Genomic DNA, 19222 nt, shown 5'->3' on the forward strand with positions numbered 1-19222 from the left:
TAATCAGAGAAGGACAAACATTATATGGCTTTGTTCATTTGGGGAATATAAAAAATAGTGGAAGGGATTAAAGAGGAAAGGAGAGAAAATGAGTGGGAAATATCAGTGAGGGTGACAGAACATGAGAGACTCCTAACTCTGGGAAACGAACAAGGAGTGGTGGAAAGGGAGGTGGGCAGGGGGTTGGGGTGACTGGATGACAGGCACTGAGGGGGGTACTTGACACGATGAGCACTGGGTGTTATACTATATGTTGGCAAATCGAACCCCAATAGAAAAGTATACAAAAAAAACCCACAACCCAATTGATATATAATAATATTAATATTAATTAATAATAATATTAATTACATTTTGGAGATGAAGAAACTGAGGCCTAAGGACATGTAGGCCATCAACCAGACATCTAACATTCATCTGAATCCAGGCTTTCTGCATGTTAGATGCCATGCTCTTCACTAGTGTACTAATACTCTAATGCTCCAAAAGCATCTAGGAAAAATGTTATGAGATCAAAAATAAGAACTGAGTCTTGTTCATACATCATGCCTTTTGAAAAAGTGTGTTGTCTTCCTAGAGAATACTTCAGCTTGTTTCTTCATTCACAGTTAATATTTCAAAAGGTAGAAATAGATATGTCATGCCATGTAAGCCACAGATCAGTATCTACTATTGGATAGTCAATAGCATGGCTTCAGTGATTAGGGGCATTTGCTAATTTATTATAGGAAATGGGAACTTTGGAGCACTGGAAAAAGTTTGAAGCAGAGCTTCTTAACCCCTTTTAAGCATAACAGTTCCCTTGGAATCTAATGAAATCTATTAGTCCTTCTCCACAGAAAAATCACATATAAACACATTTAATGTTTGTCCTTCTCCAATTGACTTATTTCACTCAGCATAATACCCTCCAGTTCCAACCACGTCGAAGCAAATGTGGGTATTAAAATAGTGAAAGGGAATAAAGAGGAAAGGAGAAAAAATGAGTGTGAAATATCAGGGAGGGAGACAGAACATGAGAGACTCCTAACTCTGGGAAAGGAACTAGGGGTGGTAGAAGGGGAGGTGGGCGAGGGGTGGGGGTGACGGGCACTGACAGGGGCACTTGATGGTATGAGCACTGGGTGTTATTCTATATGTTGGCAAATTGAACACCAATAAAAATAAATTTATAAAAAAATAAATACATTTATATTTTCCTTAAAATTTCAGAGGTTTCACAAATGCCACAGAGGACCTACTATAGCTATCTTAACCAACCAAAGAACAAAGTTAAATAATTCATAATGCTCAGCCTATAAATGGCTATACTTAGTGGGACCTAAAATATGGTTCCTTAAGAAAATAATTTTTTGGTAACCAAATCAAATTAAGAAGCAAGCAGAAGCTTAAAACTCAAACTTAAAACTTAAAACTTAAAACCAAATCAAATTAAGAAGCAAGCAGAAGCTTAAAACTCAAACTTAAAACTTAAAACTTAAAACCAAATCAAATTAAGAAGCAAGCAGAAGCTTAAAACTCAAACTTAAAACTTTTTTTACCGTATAAAACGGTAAAAAAAAAAAAAAAGCATTAGAAAGTGGAGGTTGTGGACACCTGGGTGGCTCAGTGGCTGAGCTCCTGCCTTTGGCCCAGGGCATGGTCCTGGAGACCTAGGATCAAGTCCCACATCGGGCTCCCTCCAGGGAGCCTGCTTCTCCCTCTGCCTATGTCTCTTCCTCTCTCTGTCTCTCATGAATAAATAAATAAATAAAATCTTTAAAAAAAGGAAAAGAAAGTGGAGGTGGAAAGCTGATGGTAATCACATCAATTATTTTGCAGTTGGAAAAGTAATCAAAAGGAGGGATATTTCACAAATCCCACAAACACTGGAGGCAGCAATGTGCTATAGCCAGCACATATCAGCTTTGCAAGTAGCCATACTGTGCATCTCATCTCAATTCTTATGTTCAATAATGTCATATTGGCAGCCTGAAATCACCATTTATACTTGGGAACTGACAAATGCTACAAATGGGGAATTTTTACTTTTCAGAGATTCAGTTTACCAGCATACCAGTGACTGGGAGTCAACTTTATGTTTGGCTTTGTGAGAAGCAACAGAAATTAAAAGTTCAAAAAAACATATTCCCCCTGCACTAGAAGCTTAAAGTCTAGTGTATGAAGCAATGACATAGACAAAAAAATTATAAAGTAATGTATTAAGTGTTGTGATGGTTGGTAATACAAAATTATACCCCTTGTTTTTGTTGTCATCTAAGTTGAAAATGTTCCCAAAGGTAAATAGAGGAGATGTGCATTTCGGAAGCAACTCTGTTCTGTAGAAGAATGTGAGAAGTACTTTATCACCATTTTACTCTTCACAGGAGAATACTCTTCTGAGTTTCAAATTCATTAGTCCAATCTGGATATAGTGTTGAAGAATATAAAAACACAAAACTTTACTTCCTTTTTTCCTCTCTCTTCTCTATCCATCAGATTCTTTTAAGTGAATTTAGACTGCAGAGTTTTTATTAGTTGCTAAAAGAACATCTTTTGCTTGAACAATACTATTTTATGAAGGAGTTGATTTGTAGATTTGGTTTAGAAATTTGGATGTGCTACCTGAATGTATGGGGGACTTCTGTTCTGGTAATTCCACATGCCTGTTAGGTGCTTAGAGCTTCAGAAAGATAGAATACATGATAATATTAAAGTTGAGGGACTTACATATTGAAATATTCAAAGGGCTACAATATTACAAAGCTTACTCCTAACAGTCTGCCCAAGAAAAGACTCTAGATATCTCTGGAAACCTACCTGCAATTGAGTAAGAGAACAAGGTAATAGCAAAAGGGACACATTTTGGGGGAACTTTATGAGGTCCAAGCAAAACATTGGATAATCTTATTTAGTTTGAGTTGTACTGTTGATCTCCAAAATGTCTAGGATACTACATATACATGTAACTTAGTGTAATTCATTAAAGAGGATAAACTAGTGCTTGGCTTAGTGTATAGAGTGGGATTTAGGTAAATTTATTAAATTAACATTCTAATAAAGTTCAGTAGTTCAAAGGGGAACTATTAAAAAGATTCTCATAGGATGGGATGCCTCAGTACTGCAGTTGGTTGAGCACTGACTCTTGGTTTTGGCTCAGATTATGATCTCAGGGTCGTAAGATTGAGCCCCGAGTCAGGCTCAACATCAAGTCTGCCTGGGTTTCTCTCTCCCTCTCTCTGCCTCTTTCTTCCACTCCCTCTCTCTCTAAAATCAATCAGTCAATCAATCAATCAATCAATCTTTTAAAAAGAGATTTTCCCAGGAAAGTATTGAGGATCTGAATAGGTCATCTTATAGGTTACATGTAGAAACAAAAGCGACTGGCAAGAAAGAAAAAAACAAGTCCTCTGCATGTGAAGGCATTTGATTATTTTCATTATGTTTTTCCATACACTGTATACACTGTATATGTCCTGATTCTTTCATTTGTGTACATCTACTGTGTTCCTTGCCTTTTTTTCTCTTCATTTGGTCCATCCAGTAAACTGTCATCTGTTCAATTATGGAAAAAATGGAATAAAAATATTTCCTTCAGAAGGATGGATCAAGTCTCTCAGTTTTGAAGTAAAACATGCTTGCTTATCTACTTCATTAGCCAGGTATTCCAACTGACTTGTATTCTTACCATTCGTCAAATTTAACTTCAAGTTAAATCATGCTTCTTCCCACGCTAAAATACCACATTCCTTCCACTTTTTCTTTTAATCCACATTGTATTCATGATTCTACTTTTATGAATAATTCTTTAGAATTATAAAGTAGCTGAGGAAAGTGAGCACATTGGGATGGATAAATCATACAAGGTCAGAAGACCTATCCTAGATGGCATTCCATAAGAAGCCTAGAGGATACAGTGGTCACAAAGCTAATTAGGAATGAGCTGCAAAAATGATACTAGCATCACTGAGAGTTGAAAAGTGGCTCTTCTCTGCTGACAGGGACAACAAGAGATGCAGTCACTGAGCCAAGCTTATTAGTATCCATACATGTGATGAGGTCTGGACATAACAGAGGTTATGTAACCACCAAACACTGGAGGACTGCAGTTATCATACAAACAAACAAGACCCAAAGGGCATGCAAGAGAGTTTAAACTTCAAGCAGTTATGAGTATGGTTAATAGAGCATGACATCCCTGAAGCAAAATAGACAAAGAGCCAACAAGGTGCTAGGTAACAAGGAGACAAGAATGGATAAGAAGAACTGTCATACATTGATATAAGCTTCACCTTGAGTTAGGGAGAAAATAAGGAAAGAGGTTTTGGTACAAAGAAACATCTGAGATTGTCAGGCAGTTCTAAACAGTTATTCAAGGCCGTTGGCTATCCTCAAGTCAAAGTCATCTATCAGAAGTGTCCTGCACCTTCTATGAATGGGCCTGCCCTAGTTTCCCGACTACATTCAGTCATTAGCTGAAAGCAGTTCATGGAAATGTGACCTCTGGGGAATGTGATGATGAATTAAGAGATGAAAACTAGGACCACTGAGTTAATCAGAAATTTGAAGGGCACATTTAACAATAACCATATCTATTAAATTAAGAGGAAACTATGTAGGGCAATACAAGGAGCCAAAGAATCACACCTTGAGACAGAGAAGCCAGAGCAGCTCTGGGCTGCTCAGGAGAAGTTTAACAGTCTGCCATTTCTCAGGATCATGGGCTTCCCTTGAAGTTTCAAATACTCAGAAAATTGAATACCAAAGTGAAGGATATGAAAATTTTAGTATTGTTTTTGCAGCTTTTCTATAACCCAGAAATTATTTTGAAATTCACTGTTAAAAATTCTCATAAGAAGGCATGCCTGGGTGGCTCAGTCAGTTAAGCATTTGACTCTTGATTTTGACTCATATCATGATCTCAAGGTCATGAGATCAAGCCCCATGTTGGCCTCCTTGCTGGGCATGGAGCCTGCTCAAGATTCTCTCTCCCCCTCACTCTGGCCCTACCCAACCCCTGCTTGTGCACTCTCTATCTCTCTCTATAAAATAAAAAATTAAAAATTCTCATGAGAAAATATTTGATTGACCCTTCTTGAGTCAGGTATCTAAGTCCCTAGTATTACTTAATCAGGTTCATGTGTACAGGACTATATTGGGCCTACTTCTATGTTTGGGTCTACCAGAAAAGGGAAAATATTTTACCAAAGAACTACCCAACACCACTCAAATACCTGCCTTTTATCCAAAATAGTGCATTAAGAACATTTGATTAATGACAAATATCCTAAGAATTAAATGGTTGACTAAGCAGAAGAATATTTTATTTTTTTTAATTTATTTTTTATTAGTGTTCAATTTGCCAACATACAGAATAACACCCAGTGCTCATCCCGTCAAGTGCCCACCTCAGTGCCTGCCACCCAGTCACCCCCACCTCCCATCCTCCTCCCCTTCCACCATCCCTAGTTCGTTTCCCAGAGTTAGGAGTCTTCCATGTTCTATCTCCCTTTCTGATAATTTCCACTTATTTTTCTCCTTTTCCCTTTATTCCCTTTCACTATTTTTTATATTCCCCAAATGAATGAGAACATATAATGTTTGTCCTTCTCCGACTGACTTCTTTCACTCAGAATAATACCCTCCAGTTCCATCCACGTCGAAGCAAATGATGGGTATTTGTCATTTCTAATGGCTGAGTAATATTCCATTGTATACATAAACTACATTTTCTTCATCCATTCATCTTTTGATGGACACCGAGGCTCCTTCCACAGTTTGGCTATTGTGGACATTGCTGCTAGAAACATCGGGGTGCAGGTGTCCCGGCGTTTCATTGCATCTGTATCTTTGGGGTAAATCCCCAGAAGTGCAATTGCTGGGTCGTAGGGCAAATCTATTTTTAATTCTTTGAGGAACCTCCACACAGTTTTCCAGAGTGGCTGCACCAGTTCACATTCCCACCAACAGTGCAAGAGGGTTCCCTTTCCTCCGCATCCTCTCCAACATTTGTGGTTTCCTGCCTTGTTAATTTTCCCCATTCGCACTGGTGTGAGGTGGTATCTCATTGTGGTTTTTTTTTTAATAATAAATTTGTTTTTTATTGGTGTTCAATTTGCCAACATACAGAATAACACCCAGTGCTCATCCCATCAAGTGCCCCCTCAGTGCCCGCCAACCAGTCACCTCCACCCCCTGCCCTTCTCCCCTTCCACCACCCCTAGGTCGTTCGTTTCTCAGAGTTAGGAGTCTTCCATGTTCTGTCTCCCTTTCTGATATTTTAAATGTGAAAATTTCCCTTTAGCAAAACTCCTCAAGGCAAAAGTACCAAGGATTACAAAATCACCGATTAGATGAATAACAAGACAGTTATGTAAATTTATAAAATGTAAGTACATATATTAGCATGTCATATCTTTCCTTCAGGGCAGAAGAGACAGATTCAGATATTCTGAAGCAATAATTAAAAAATGATCAAGATTAAAAATCTACTTTGTTAGACACAGAAACAATAAAATGTCCCTCATGTCTACATTTAGATTCTTCATGAAATTTTCATGTTTACTATATTAAAGAATTACTTATTCTGACAATTAGTGTTTTATAAATTCAATATAATGCCAGATGCTTTGCTATTAATAATAAATAATACTATATACCATTAAACCTTAAGAAAACATAATTCTTAGGGACACCTGGGTTGCTCAGTGGTTGAGCAACTGCCTTTGGCTCAGGACGTGATCCCGGAGTCCCAGGATTGAGTCCCACATCTGGCTCCCTGCATGGAGCTTGTTTCTCCCTCTGCCTGGGTCTCTACCTCTGTCTCTGTGTCTTTCATGAATAAATAAATAAAATCTTTAAAAATAAAAGAAAGCATAATTCTTAGTCTGGGAAAATTTATGAAAATTGAAGAAAATATGCAAAAACAATTACCAAATGTCCATAGCATCTTAACTCTATGTTTCTGTACTCATTGCCCTACATGAAGCAGACAGAAAAATCCGTTACACAAAACTAATTTCCACAAAATTGTAATTTGTTCATTATTAATTCAATGAATATTTATCAACACCTACTACATGTAAGAACAAATAAAACATGATCTCCAAGGACATATACTCTCATTAAACATTTCTTTTTTTTAAAGTTTGTTTGTTTGTTTGTTTGCTTATTCATTTATGAGAGACACAAAAGGCAGAGACATAGGCTCCCCTGGAGAGCCTGATGTGGAACTCAATCCCAGGACCCTGTGATCACCACCTGAGCCAAAGGCAGAGGCTCAACCACTGAGCCACCCAGGTGTCCCTCATGAAACATTTCTTCCTACCAAACTGATCCATGAGTCCTTTCAGTATCTAAAATTTAGCAAGTCCAAAGCCAAATTTATTTTGTTTCATTTACGATCTGATCCTTCTGTTGATGAGTGAAATCATACTTGATAGTGAAGAATGTAAAGTGACTAAAAGTTTTACTTTGCAAAAACCCTACCAGCCTCCTCCCACCCTTGGCAACATGTCTTTCCACACTGAAAGTGGTAACATAACATAAATGTAACTTCTTTGCTGCTGCACTTAGTATACTTTTCTCATTTCCAACTCCACTATTCAGTATCTTCAGAATCTGCCAGTACTATAAGCACACTCTACCAGGTGGCCCCACTTTCAATCTCCCTTGATTCTAATTTACCTTCTATGCAAATATCAGATCAATCTTTTTTTTTTTAAATGAAACATTTTTTTTTAATTTTTATTTATTTATGATAGTCACAGAGAGAGAGAGAGAGAGAGGCAGAGACACAGGCAGAGGGAGAAGCAGGCTCCATGCGCCGGGAGCCCGACGTGGGATTCGATCCCGGGTCTCCAGGATCGCGCCCTGGGCCAAAGGCAGGCGCCAAACCGCTGCGCCACCCAGGGATCCCCAGATCAATCTTATAATAGAATCACAACATTGCTTAAAATCTTCAATAGCGGGATCCCTGGGTGGCGCAGTGGTTTGGCGCCTGCCTTTGGCCCAGGGCGCGATCCTGGAGACCCGGGATCGAATCCCACGTCGGGCTCCCGGCGCATGGAGCCTGCTTCTCCCTCTGCCTGTGTCTCTGCCTCTCTCTCTCTCTCTCTCTGTGACTATCATAAATAAATAAAAATTAAAAAAAAAAAACTTCAATAGCTTCTCTTGCTGTCCAAGTTGTACATGAATTCTGCCAACCAGAAAAACATTATATTCTATTCCTGGGTACTTTTCTTTAAAATTTTCAAAGATAATCTAGTTCATCATTCTATGGTGTGTTTTTTTTTTTTTTTTTCATTATTAGCAGAGCAAAGTTTTCTGGTTGCATAATATAGGAGTTTTAGAACTCTACTACCCTGCTTCTCTCAAAAATGGAGATGCTTCAACTATTTGCCTGCCATATTTGATGAGTTTCTTTTTCCCCCTGTGTTTCCACTTTTCTAAAAATGTACAAAAAATTTTAAGTATAAAGATTTCTATGCAATAATTATGGGAGAGCAAATCTCACTTTGAGATCCTGATTTCAATTCCTTTGGATAAATACCCAGAAATGGAATTGTTGGATCATATACTAGTTCTTTTTAAGTTTTTTTGAGAATCCTCCATACTATCTTCTATAGTGGCTGTGCCAATTTAAATTCCCACCAATAGTGTACCAGCATTCCCTTTTCTCCACATATTCACCAACATTTGTTATCTTTTATTTTTTGCTGCTTTTTTCCCCAATGGTAGGCATCCTAATAAGTGTTAGATGATATCTTATTGTGATTTTGATTTGTTTTGATGATTATTAATGTCAAGCATCTTTTCACCCACCTGTTGTGAAAAGGTATTATGTGAAAAGGTAGGTATTGTGGTAAATGTTTTACCACATACATACATACACAAAATAATACTAAAAGGGGTGGGAGAAAACTTTTGGAGGTAACATATTTTTATGGCCTTTATGATGATAATGGTTTCATGGTTGTATACTTATTCCCAAATCCATCAAGTTATACATATTAAATATATACAGCTTTCTATATGTCAATCAAACCTCAATAAAATGGTTTAAAAAAAAGATTTCCACAAAAGTTCTACTGAATAAGATTGCTAAATCATACAGCAATATGTATTCCCTCTATAGAACATACTGAGTAATGCTAGTAGCCAGTTGAACACTCATAGCTCTTTCTCCAATTAGCAAGTAATATAAAATTGCAATTTGCAAAACTACATTGAAAGGCCCTAACTCTACATAAACAATGATGAATAAATTACACATTTAAGACTCAGGTTAAAATAAAATGTTTAACGTACTTTAAAATTACTTTTATGATTCCTATATTTAACCAACTTTATTAGCTAATTAGCCTAATCATCAATCAAAATAGAGTTGAATAACATGGCTTCTATTTTGCTTATTTATGATTCTTTTTCCTAGACTGTGAAATGGATCTGCAAGAGTGAGGGATAAATTAATTTGATAAACACTATTGACCACTGATTTTGTGTCAAGTACTATGTTTATCAGTATTTGTCAGATAAATTACAAATGTTTGTTTTAGACTGAACAACTAAGACTAAATAAGATAATGTACCTGAAATTACTCGGAAAAATCAATCACTATACAGATGTTAATTAACATAATCCCTGAAGAAGAGCCAATCTACCTTTTTTTTTTCCCTCAAATGGAGTTGCTTCCATTTGAGTGGTTATGCTGACAAATCTTCCTTCTATTGAAAGGGTAACCTTCATGGAACCCCTTGACTTTGCAATTCTATTTTACTGTTGGTTTCTGAATGGTAGGAATCCATTTACTCGTTTTAACAAATACTTCATTCATATGTACTATGTACTTGGCACTATGCTATTATCTGGAGATACTTTCAAAGTATTTGTTATTCCACTTAGTTGTACACAATAATCTATATAATAGACTATTTTCAAGAAACATAGAATAAAAGTCAAGAAGAAATATTGGATCCTCATCTTAAATGTTGTATCCATGTTCAAAGTAATGATTCAATTTCATTTTTTAATTAAAACACATAAACACAGAGTTACCATGTCAATGTTTATTTTTCTTTGGTTCTTTGCCTGTTGGAGCATCCACAGTCCCTGGTGCCAGTTAAATAACTTGGCGGCAGAGAGGTGAAGCATAATAGAATGGCACTGAAATCCCCCAAGGGTATATTTATCCTAGTTGGGTAAATTATTACACCATTAACGTTCTTTATAAAAATTTTCCATACATAGAGGTAAATAGGTGACCTTAATATACCCCACTCTATATAAGAGTAAGAGAAGCTCCTTTCCTTGTCTAAAGGCCAAGTCAAGCAGCTGCTCGGATCAGAACCAGTACTTCATTGTGTCTATAATAAAATATCTGAGGACTTTCAGCTCCATCATGAGTAATTTAGCTTAGATAAATATAAGGAAAGATTTCTTGGAAGTGAAGTTAAAGACAATAATTCATTTAGTCTCTGGCATTGCTCCTTCAACATCTTATTCGAATCCTTTCTAATTTTCCACATCTTGAAGGTAAGACTCTCCCCACTTACCCCTGGCCTCTGATCTCCAAACCCTCAGAGCCACTGATTACATTTACTCTCCAATGTTTGGCTCATTTCCAGGAACCTGACTGATACATATTCAGAAATTACAAATTCCATAAAGACATTTTGTCCTCATCTGTTTAGCTAATCATAGCAAAACTGAGCTTCTTCTAATGTATATATTTTCTGACACATATAATAACCAAAGCCCAAAATCACTGGTATATCTATTGTTTTACTTATATTTCTAATTGGTTTACACTTAACTATAACATGACTATTCTACTCAGTTTCTCAAATCTGCAGCAATCTGATTTGTTTCTTTTTAATTTTGACTAGACACCAGAAGCAGTATGACATGGTGAAATGAGTATACTTAGAGAATCAGACAGACCTGGATTAACACATAGGCCCTATTATCCTGTCTAGGGGAACCTTCACTCTGAACCAGTCTTCTCACCAAAAAGCTGAGAATGTTAGTTATAGTCTATTAATGGTGCTATGGAACTACAGCAACAACAGGCAGAGAACCTGGTTCAGTATTTTCTCTTCTCACTAAGAATACTACTAGGGCTACCTTCTCACTGGTCTTCCAACCTTTCACTTAGAGCATATTTCAGCCCAGGCTCTAGACATGGAGACTACAATACCTCTCAGGTCAGCATGTTCACAGGATACAGGAACTGCTTACTCTCTGTGTAAGTGGTTAACTTTGTAACATTCCTAAATTCAGAAAGATACAATGAAGGACTCTCTCAAATGGTTCTCTGAATGGATAAGTAAATTAACTGAATCCAGGCATTTTCAATGATGGCAAAGCATTTTGCCTTTCTAGGGATATTGTATTGTTATTCATTGTTTTTGACAGACCATCATGTGATGGTAACTGATTTTCCTCAGCAGCAGGATATAACTCCAAACTTTTCTTTATATGAAATGACTAGTACTCTAGAAAATCAGACTGTAATTTTCCTTCCTAAAAGAATAGAGGTGTTTTACTTTTCCTTGATTGCTTAAGTGCTGTCCTGCATTTTGACTCAATAGATCTCCATATTCCTCAGTTAGGAGTTAATCACCCTCAAAATATCTTGGATATAGGACTTCAGTTTTAGCATTTGTACTTCTTTGGTCTTTTATCTTTTATCTTTATCAAAAATGTACAGAAAGTTGGGGAAAACTGTTTCAGGTAATACTGGCTAAAATTACTTTAAAATGGAAGTGTATCTTAAATCTTTGAAAGAAAATTCTGAAATAAATGTGCTGTATAAATTACAAACAATTGCAGTACAGACAGAAATTGATGATTAACAAATGTGAGGTGAAAGCACATTTAGATTTCTGGGTCAGACAATCTGAAAAATCATGCTATCACAGATCTATAGCTCTTCTATTGAAATGAGGAAAACAGAACATACAAGTTGTGGGGGTTCTGGGGGCTAATTCAGACACAGTCATGTTGTGCTCAAGTTGACATTAAGCTATTTAAGCAAAGGGGATCCCTGGGTGGCTCAGAGGTTTGGTGCCTGCTTTCGGCCCAGGGCACAATCCTGGAGTCCCGGGATTGGGTTCCATGTCGGGCTCCCTGCATGGAGCCTGCTTCTCCCTCTGCCTATGTCTCTGCCTCTCTCTCGCTCTGTGTCTTATGAATAAATAAATAAATAAATAAATAAATAAATAAACAAACAAACAAACAAATAAAATCTTTAAAAAAAGATATAAGCAGAAAAATCAAAGAGATACATGGATCTAATATTTAAGGGATTAGCCTGGGATAAATAGAAGTATACTAAATTAGGAAAATAAATGAATAAAAACATTGTACATAGAATGCCTACAGAATTGAAAGAATGCAGAAATAGACAATATGTTTATTGAAATAGTCAAACTAATTTTTATCTATATCCATAAGTGAGTTATGTAGCCAATTAGATCATAAAATTGTAGATAAATGGGCATACTTAATAGAAATTATCATGGATGGCTTCTAAAGGAACAATGGAGATCCTAAAGAGGTTTTTTTTTTAAGGATTTATTTATTTGAGAAAGAGAGAGAACATAAGTGGGAAGGACAGAGGGAGAGGGAGAGAGAATCTCAAGTAGATCTCATGCTGAGTATGAAGCCCAAGGTGGGGCTCAATCTCACAACCCTGAGATAATGATGTGAGCTGAAACCAAGAGTTGGACGTTTAACTGACTGAGCTACCCAGGCACCCCCACCATGGGTTAATGTAAATTATAGCATCCAATGGATTAATTTAAATTAGCATCTGATAATATCCTTAAGAACTTACAATTTGCTAAAATTAAGTCTCATTAGTTTATTTATGTATCATGCAATATGTATGCTACTCTGAAATAAAATTGTTTTGACTCTGAACCATAGAAATGTTAAATAATTAGGAGATTTGCAAACATAGATATCTCTAACACATTTTCCTTATTTATTGCAAACATAGATATCTCTAACACATTTTCCTTATTTATTGATAGGGTATTATAATTATTATAGTAGAAATAGAAGTAGAATTATATCATTATTATTGTTACTATATCATTATTATTATTGAAAAGTGCAGTGTAGTTGCTAATAGCACAGGTTCTAAAGTCTTATTTTCTCTGATTCCCAACATCAGTACCTTCAAATTTTATGATCTTCAGCTATTTAACCAAACTTCTAAACTTCACCTTATACATCTAATAACAAATAAAAATACTTCTCCCTTAGGTTTTCCAAGAGTCAAATGAATTATCTAGCAAAATACTTAGAACATTATATGGAACATCTTATCATTCACATAATATATATATTTTTTCACATAATATATATTCAGATAACCCAATAAGAAATCAAAAGTCAGATTAAAGACCAGGGTATACAAAAGATCATCATTTTCCTCATTGATATTTACCACAACAGAGGCAGGTTACATTATGGTAAACAAGCCAGTATTTTAGTTTACTAATTAAGAAGAGTATTAAGCTTCAGATCCATAGAAACTGAAGCAACTTCCTTCACTTCCCTCTAGTAATGAGGGTGAGACAGCATGAACTGGCATTATCTAATGTGGATTTTTAGGTTATCCATGAAAAGAGATGTTTTCTGGCTAAGTTAAAATAAATTTTCATTTAGAAAATTGAGTTTAATAATTCTAAAATTCCAAGACAAAACTAATTACTTTTTTAGGATTGGACCTACTCATCATTAGAGTATTTAAGGAAAAGCAAATAAAACAGAAATTAGCAAAAACATATTTACTACCTTCTATGAGTAAATAATTCTACTAAGCAAAGATTAGCTAAAAATAAACTCTTATTCTCATAAGACCATATTAATAAGTATAAATTCATAATCCAGTTGAAGGATAAAAATTTAACAAAAAATACTGATAAGAGTCCAAATTAGTGATAAACAACAAATTTAGCTAAGTATGAAATTAAATTGAACTTAATTAAATATCTTATTTCAGTGATGAATCCTACAGACATAATATTGAGTGAAAGGAGCCAGATGAAATTAGTACATACTGCATGATTCTGTTTATATCAAGATCAAGAACAGGGAAAAGTAATTATGGTAATCGAAGTCAGACTAATGATTATAACAGCAGAGGATATTGATGAGGATGAGGCATTAGGAAGCCTGGGTTGCTGGTAATGTTCTATCAATTATCTTGAAAGTGGTTATACGAGTGCACACAGATACATTAAGCTGTACTAATTAAGCTGTATTCTAAAGTTTTGAGCACTTTACTAAATGTGTACTAAACTTTAAAAGTAATTTTAAAATTCTAAATTTAGAAAATCAAGATATTACAAGAGAATTCAGCTTCTGCAGATCATAATGCCAATTTTCTATAATTCTACTTTTCCTACTTTCCTCTTGACTGGGGTCCCTGGACTTGAGTGGGCCCATGCCTGGATCTCAATCCCCTTCTGTTGCCTCTATTTAACTGCTCTTTCTGGGAATACCCTGATCCTGTTTGTAGTCCTCACTGAGCCAAGCCTCCATGAGCCCATGTACTATTTCCTCTCCATGTTGTCCACCACTGACATTGGCTTATGCATCTCTACACTGGTGACAGTACTAGGAATATTCTGGCTCAATGCCCGGGAGATCAGCTTTAATGCTTGCTTATCACAAATGTTCTTCATTCACCTCTTCACGTTCATGGAATCTTCAGTGCTCCTGGCTATGGCTTTTGACCGTTTTGTGGCCATTTCCAACCCCTTGAGATATGCTACCATTCTAACTCATGCAAGGATCACACAGATTGGTTTGGCAGTCATTACCAGGGGGACTGTCATTCTGACACCACTAGTCTTGCTTCTTAAGCGTCTATCATTCTGCCGAAGTTATGTGCTCCATCATTCCTACTGCTTCCATCCTGATGTAATGAAGCTCTCGTGTTCAGACACAAAGATCAACAGTGCATTCGGACTAACTGCGATTATCTCTACTGCTGGAGTGGACTCTATCTTTATCCTACTTTCCTATGTCCTGATCATTCGCTCAGTTCTCAACATTGCATCCCTGGAGGAAAGGAAAAAGGCCTTTAGCACCTGCATTTCTCATATCCTGGCCGTGGCCATATTCTACATCCCTTTAATCAGCCTGTCTTTTGTTCATAGATTTGGAAAACATTCTCCACCATATGTGCCCACACTGATTGCTAATATTTACTTGCTCATTCCCCCTGTGATGAATCCCATCATCTATAGTGTGAAAACAAAGCAGATTCAAAAAGCTGTGCTCAAACTTGTATGTTCCAAGGGAACTCGTATTTAACAATTCCTGACCCATAAAGACCTATTTCAAAGTCTGACGGTTGATCATAAATTGGAGTTATAACCCATGCAATTTTAGAGTTGGGTTAAATTAGGTGCCATCCAATTCTATGAGTCCTACCTAAGGCAACCTTACCTTTTCTCCCACCAAAATACTAATTCAGATTTTCAGTACCTCTGTTATCCTATTCCTATAGATGACTGACTTCCTGTCTTTCTACTGTTTCTACCTAAAACCACACATAACTCACTTTGAATTAATTTTCCAAATATCCAGCACAAATAAAATTTAATCACAAATCAATAAGCATCTCTTCCATGTTTATTTCTCATACACCAACTACATGAAGTAACCATTCCTATCTCTGACAATGTCCTCCACAACTTGGATTCAACTTTCCTTTAAAACTTAATCTACCTCTTTTTCTTTTCATATACTCCACAGTCTAAGAAAACCAGTCTTCTACCTATTCCTTCATGAACATGCAGCTATCCTAAAAGCAAGCTTCACTGTTGACTACACTTCAACCATGACACCCACTTTCCACCTTGAAATTCTACTTATATGTCAAGTCTTGTCTTTAAATATCCTCTTCATTAAATTTTTCATGATTTCCCCAATGACACTTGACCTCTCCTTTCATATTTTGTCTTTTTTAAAAAAGAGATTTTATTTATTCATTTGATAGAGAGAGCATGAGTGGGGGGTGGGGGGAAGGAAGAGGAAGAGGGAGGAGGAGACTCCCTGCTGAGCAAGGAGTCTGATGCAGGGCTTGATCCCAGGAAACTGAGATTACGACCTAAGCTGAAGGCAAATCTTTAACCTTCTGAGCCACCCAGGTGTCCCATATTTTGTCCTTTATACTGTTTTGCCAAGATCCTTTTTTCCCCTTTATGTACTTTTGACTATATAAAGATATAAATAAATATAAATATAGGCTGTCACAAGCTTCTAAATTCCCTAATTAAAAAAGCCTTACAGATAGGTGGGCAGGGCAAAATGGTGGAGGAGTAGGGTCCCCAAGTCACCTGTTCCCACCAACTTACCTAGATAACTTTCAAATCGTCCTGAAAACCTACTAATTCAGCCTGGGATTTAAAGAGAAAACAGCTGGAATGCTACAGAGAGAAGAGTTTGTGCTTCTAACAAGAAAGACGAAAGAAAGAAAAAGAAAGAAAGAAAAAAAAGAAAGAAAGAAAGAAAGAAAGAAAGAAAGAAAGAAAGAAAGAAAGAAAGAAAGAAAGAAAGAAAGAAAAGAAAAGAAAAAAGAAAAGAAAAAAAGAAAAGAAAAGAAAAGAAAGAAAAAGAATCAAGTGGGGGAGGGGCCCTGCGAGGAGCCCGGCTAAAGCCAGGTGGCAAAAGCCTCCAGGACTGGAAAGCCCAGTCCCAGAGAAGCAGGAACTTTTAAAAATCCACACGAGATTCTTACAGGAGGGAAAGGCATTCACAGGGAACTTGGGCAGGATCCCAGGAGGGGCAGTGGAGCCTCCAGATTCCCAGGGTCACTAACAGAGGAAGTGCGCCCCGGAGGGGAACGCGCCACACACCCGCGGAGCAGGCTGAAGGGCTGGAGCGAGTGTCCCACGGGACCTTGGGAGAAGCTCAGGTGGCAGCTCCGGCCAGAAGGGGCTGCACACTCTGGGAGCACGATTCCAGCAGCACAGGCCCCGGATCCCAGGGGACACATACCAGAATCCGGCGCTGCCTTTGGGACAGGTGGAGGCAGGGAGGGCACAGGACAACCAGGACGCTCCAGCGCCCAGCGGCCCCGAGCTGTGCAGATCAGCGCCCCACCCCCCGCCCCCAGAGCATCCAGGCCAGTGCGGAATGGGACCTGCAGTATTTACTGCGAGAGCTGACTCCAGGGCTGGAGACCTGGCTTCCAGCACTGTTGTTCTTCCTCCTTGTGTCACCCTCTGCCTGGAACAGAGTGGGCCACCAGGGAACAGAGGCCTCACAGGATAAACAGCTCCCACTGAGCTGTGCACCTGGCAGGGGGCTGGGCAGCACCCCCAGGTGCACACACCTGAGAATCAGGACATCAGGCCCCTCCCTCAGAAGACCAGCTGGAAGGACAGGGGAAAAGCATGTGCTTGACCAAGAAGTACTAGAAAACTCAAGGGGAAGTCAAGGGATTTACAGTATATAGAATCAGAGGATACCCCTCCTTCTTTGTTTGTTTGTTTTTCTCCTTTTTTTCTTCCTTTTTCCAGTACAACTCATTTTTAGCCACTCTGAACTGAGCAAAATGACTAGAAAGAAGAAAACACCACCAAAGAAAGAATCAGAAACATCCTCTCTCCCATAGAGTAACAGAATTTGGATTACAATTCAATGTCAGAAAGCCAATTCATAAGCACAATTATAAAGCTACTGGTGGCTCTGGAAAAAAGCATAAAGGATTCAAGAGACTTCATGACTGCAGAATTTAGATCTAATCAGGCTGAAATGAAACATCAATTAAATGAGATGCAATCCAAACTGGAGTACCTAACGACGAGGGTTAATGAGATTGAACAAGTGAGTGACATATAAGACAAGTTGATGGCAAAGAAGGAAGCTGAGGAAAAAAGAGAAAAACAATTAAAAGACCATGAGGAAAGGTTAAGGGAAATAAATGACAGCCTCAGAAGGAAAAAATCTACATTTAATTGGGGTTCCAGAAGGCACCGAAAGGGACAGAGGACCAGAAAGTGTATTTGAACAAATCATAGCTGAGAACATCCCTAACCCAGGGAGGGAAACAAGCATTCAGGTCCAGGAGATAGAGAGATCCTCCCCTTAAAATCCATAAAAACTGTTCAACACCTTGACACCTAATACTGAAACTTCCAAATTCCAAAGATAAAGAGAAGATCTTAAAGCAGCAAGAGAAAAGAGATCCCTAACTTATATGGGGAGAAATATTAGGCTAACAGCAGACCTCTCCACAGAGACCTGGCAGGCCAGAAAGGGCTGGAAGGATATATTCAGAGTCCTAAATGAGAAGAACCTGCAGCCAAGAATACTCTATCCAGCAAGGCTCTCATTCAGAATAGAAGGGGAGATAAAGAGCTTCCAAGATAGGCAGAAACTGAAAGAATATATGACCACCAAACCAGCTCTGCAAGAAATATTAAGGGGGACTCTATAAAAGAAAGAGGACACACAAAGAAATAACCACAAAAACATGGACTAAATAGGTATTATGATGACACTAAATTCATATCTTTCAATAGTAACTCTGAATGTGAATGGGCTTAATGATCCCATCAAAAGACACAGGGATTGAGACTGGATAAAAAAGCAAAACCCATCTATTTGTTGTCTACAAGAGACTCATTTTAGAAGTAAGGACACTACAGCCTGAAAATGAAAGGTTGGAGAACCATTTACCATTCAAATGGTCTTCAAAAGAAAGCAGGAGTAGCCATCCTCATATCAGATAAATTAAGTTTATCCCAAAGACTGTAGTAAGAGATGAAGAGGGACACTATATCATACTTAAAGGATCTATCCAACAAGAGGACCTAACAATAATGAATATTTATGCTCCTAATATGGGAGCTGCCAAGTATATCAATCAATTAATAATGGAAGTTAAGACATACTTAATAATACACTTATACTGGGAGACTTTAACACAGCAATTTCTACAAATGAAAGATGTTCTAGGCACAACATCTCCAAAGAAACGTGGGCTGTAAATGCTACACTGGACTAGATGGATTTCACAGATATTTACAAAACTTTACATCCAAATGCAACTGAATACACATTCTTCTCAAGTGCACATGGAACTTTCTCCAAAATAGATCACATACTGAGTCACAAATCAGGTCTCAACAGATACAAAAAGATTGGGATTGTCCCCTGCAATTTTCAGACCATAATGTTTTGAAACTAGAACTAAATCACAAGATGAAATTT

The 19222-nt window shown here is 37.4% G+C and overlaps 1 protein-coding gene across 2 annotated transcripts; it reads left to right on the top strand.

The window, feature by feature from the left end:
• The first annotated feature begins 11020 nt into the window (after window positions 1–11020).
• LOC144295455 (olfactory receptor OR51C1-like) lies at window positions 11021–15313 on the top strand. 2 transcript variants are annotated; one of them, XM_077867854.1, is made up of 2 exons: window positions 11021–11054; window positions 14397–15313. In XM_077867854.1, the coding sequence occupies exons 1-2, from the start codon at window positions 11021–11023 to the stop codon at window positions 15311–15313; spliced, it is 951 nt and encodes a 316-aa protein (XP_077723980.1). The 2 variants fall into 2 exon arrangements, with proteins under 2 accessions (XP_077723980.1, XP_077723979.1); XM_077867853.1 differs by lacking the exon at window positions 11021–11054 and adding an exon at window positions 11270–11319 and having other exon boundaries at window positions 14401–15313.
• The last annotated feature ends 3909 nt before the right edge of the window (window positions 15314–19222 follow it).

The sequence above is a fragment of the Canis aureus genome, chromosome 23 (genome assembly GCF_053574225.1).
Source record: "Canis aureus isolate CA01 chromosome 23, VMU_Caureus_v.1.0, whole genome shotgun sequence".
NCBI lineage: Eukaryota > Metazoa > Chordata > Mammalia > Carnivora > Canidae > Canis > Canis aureus.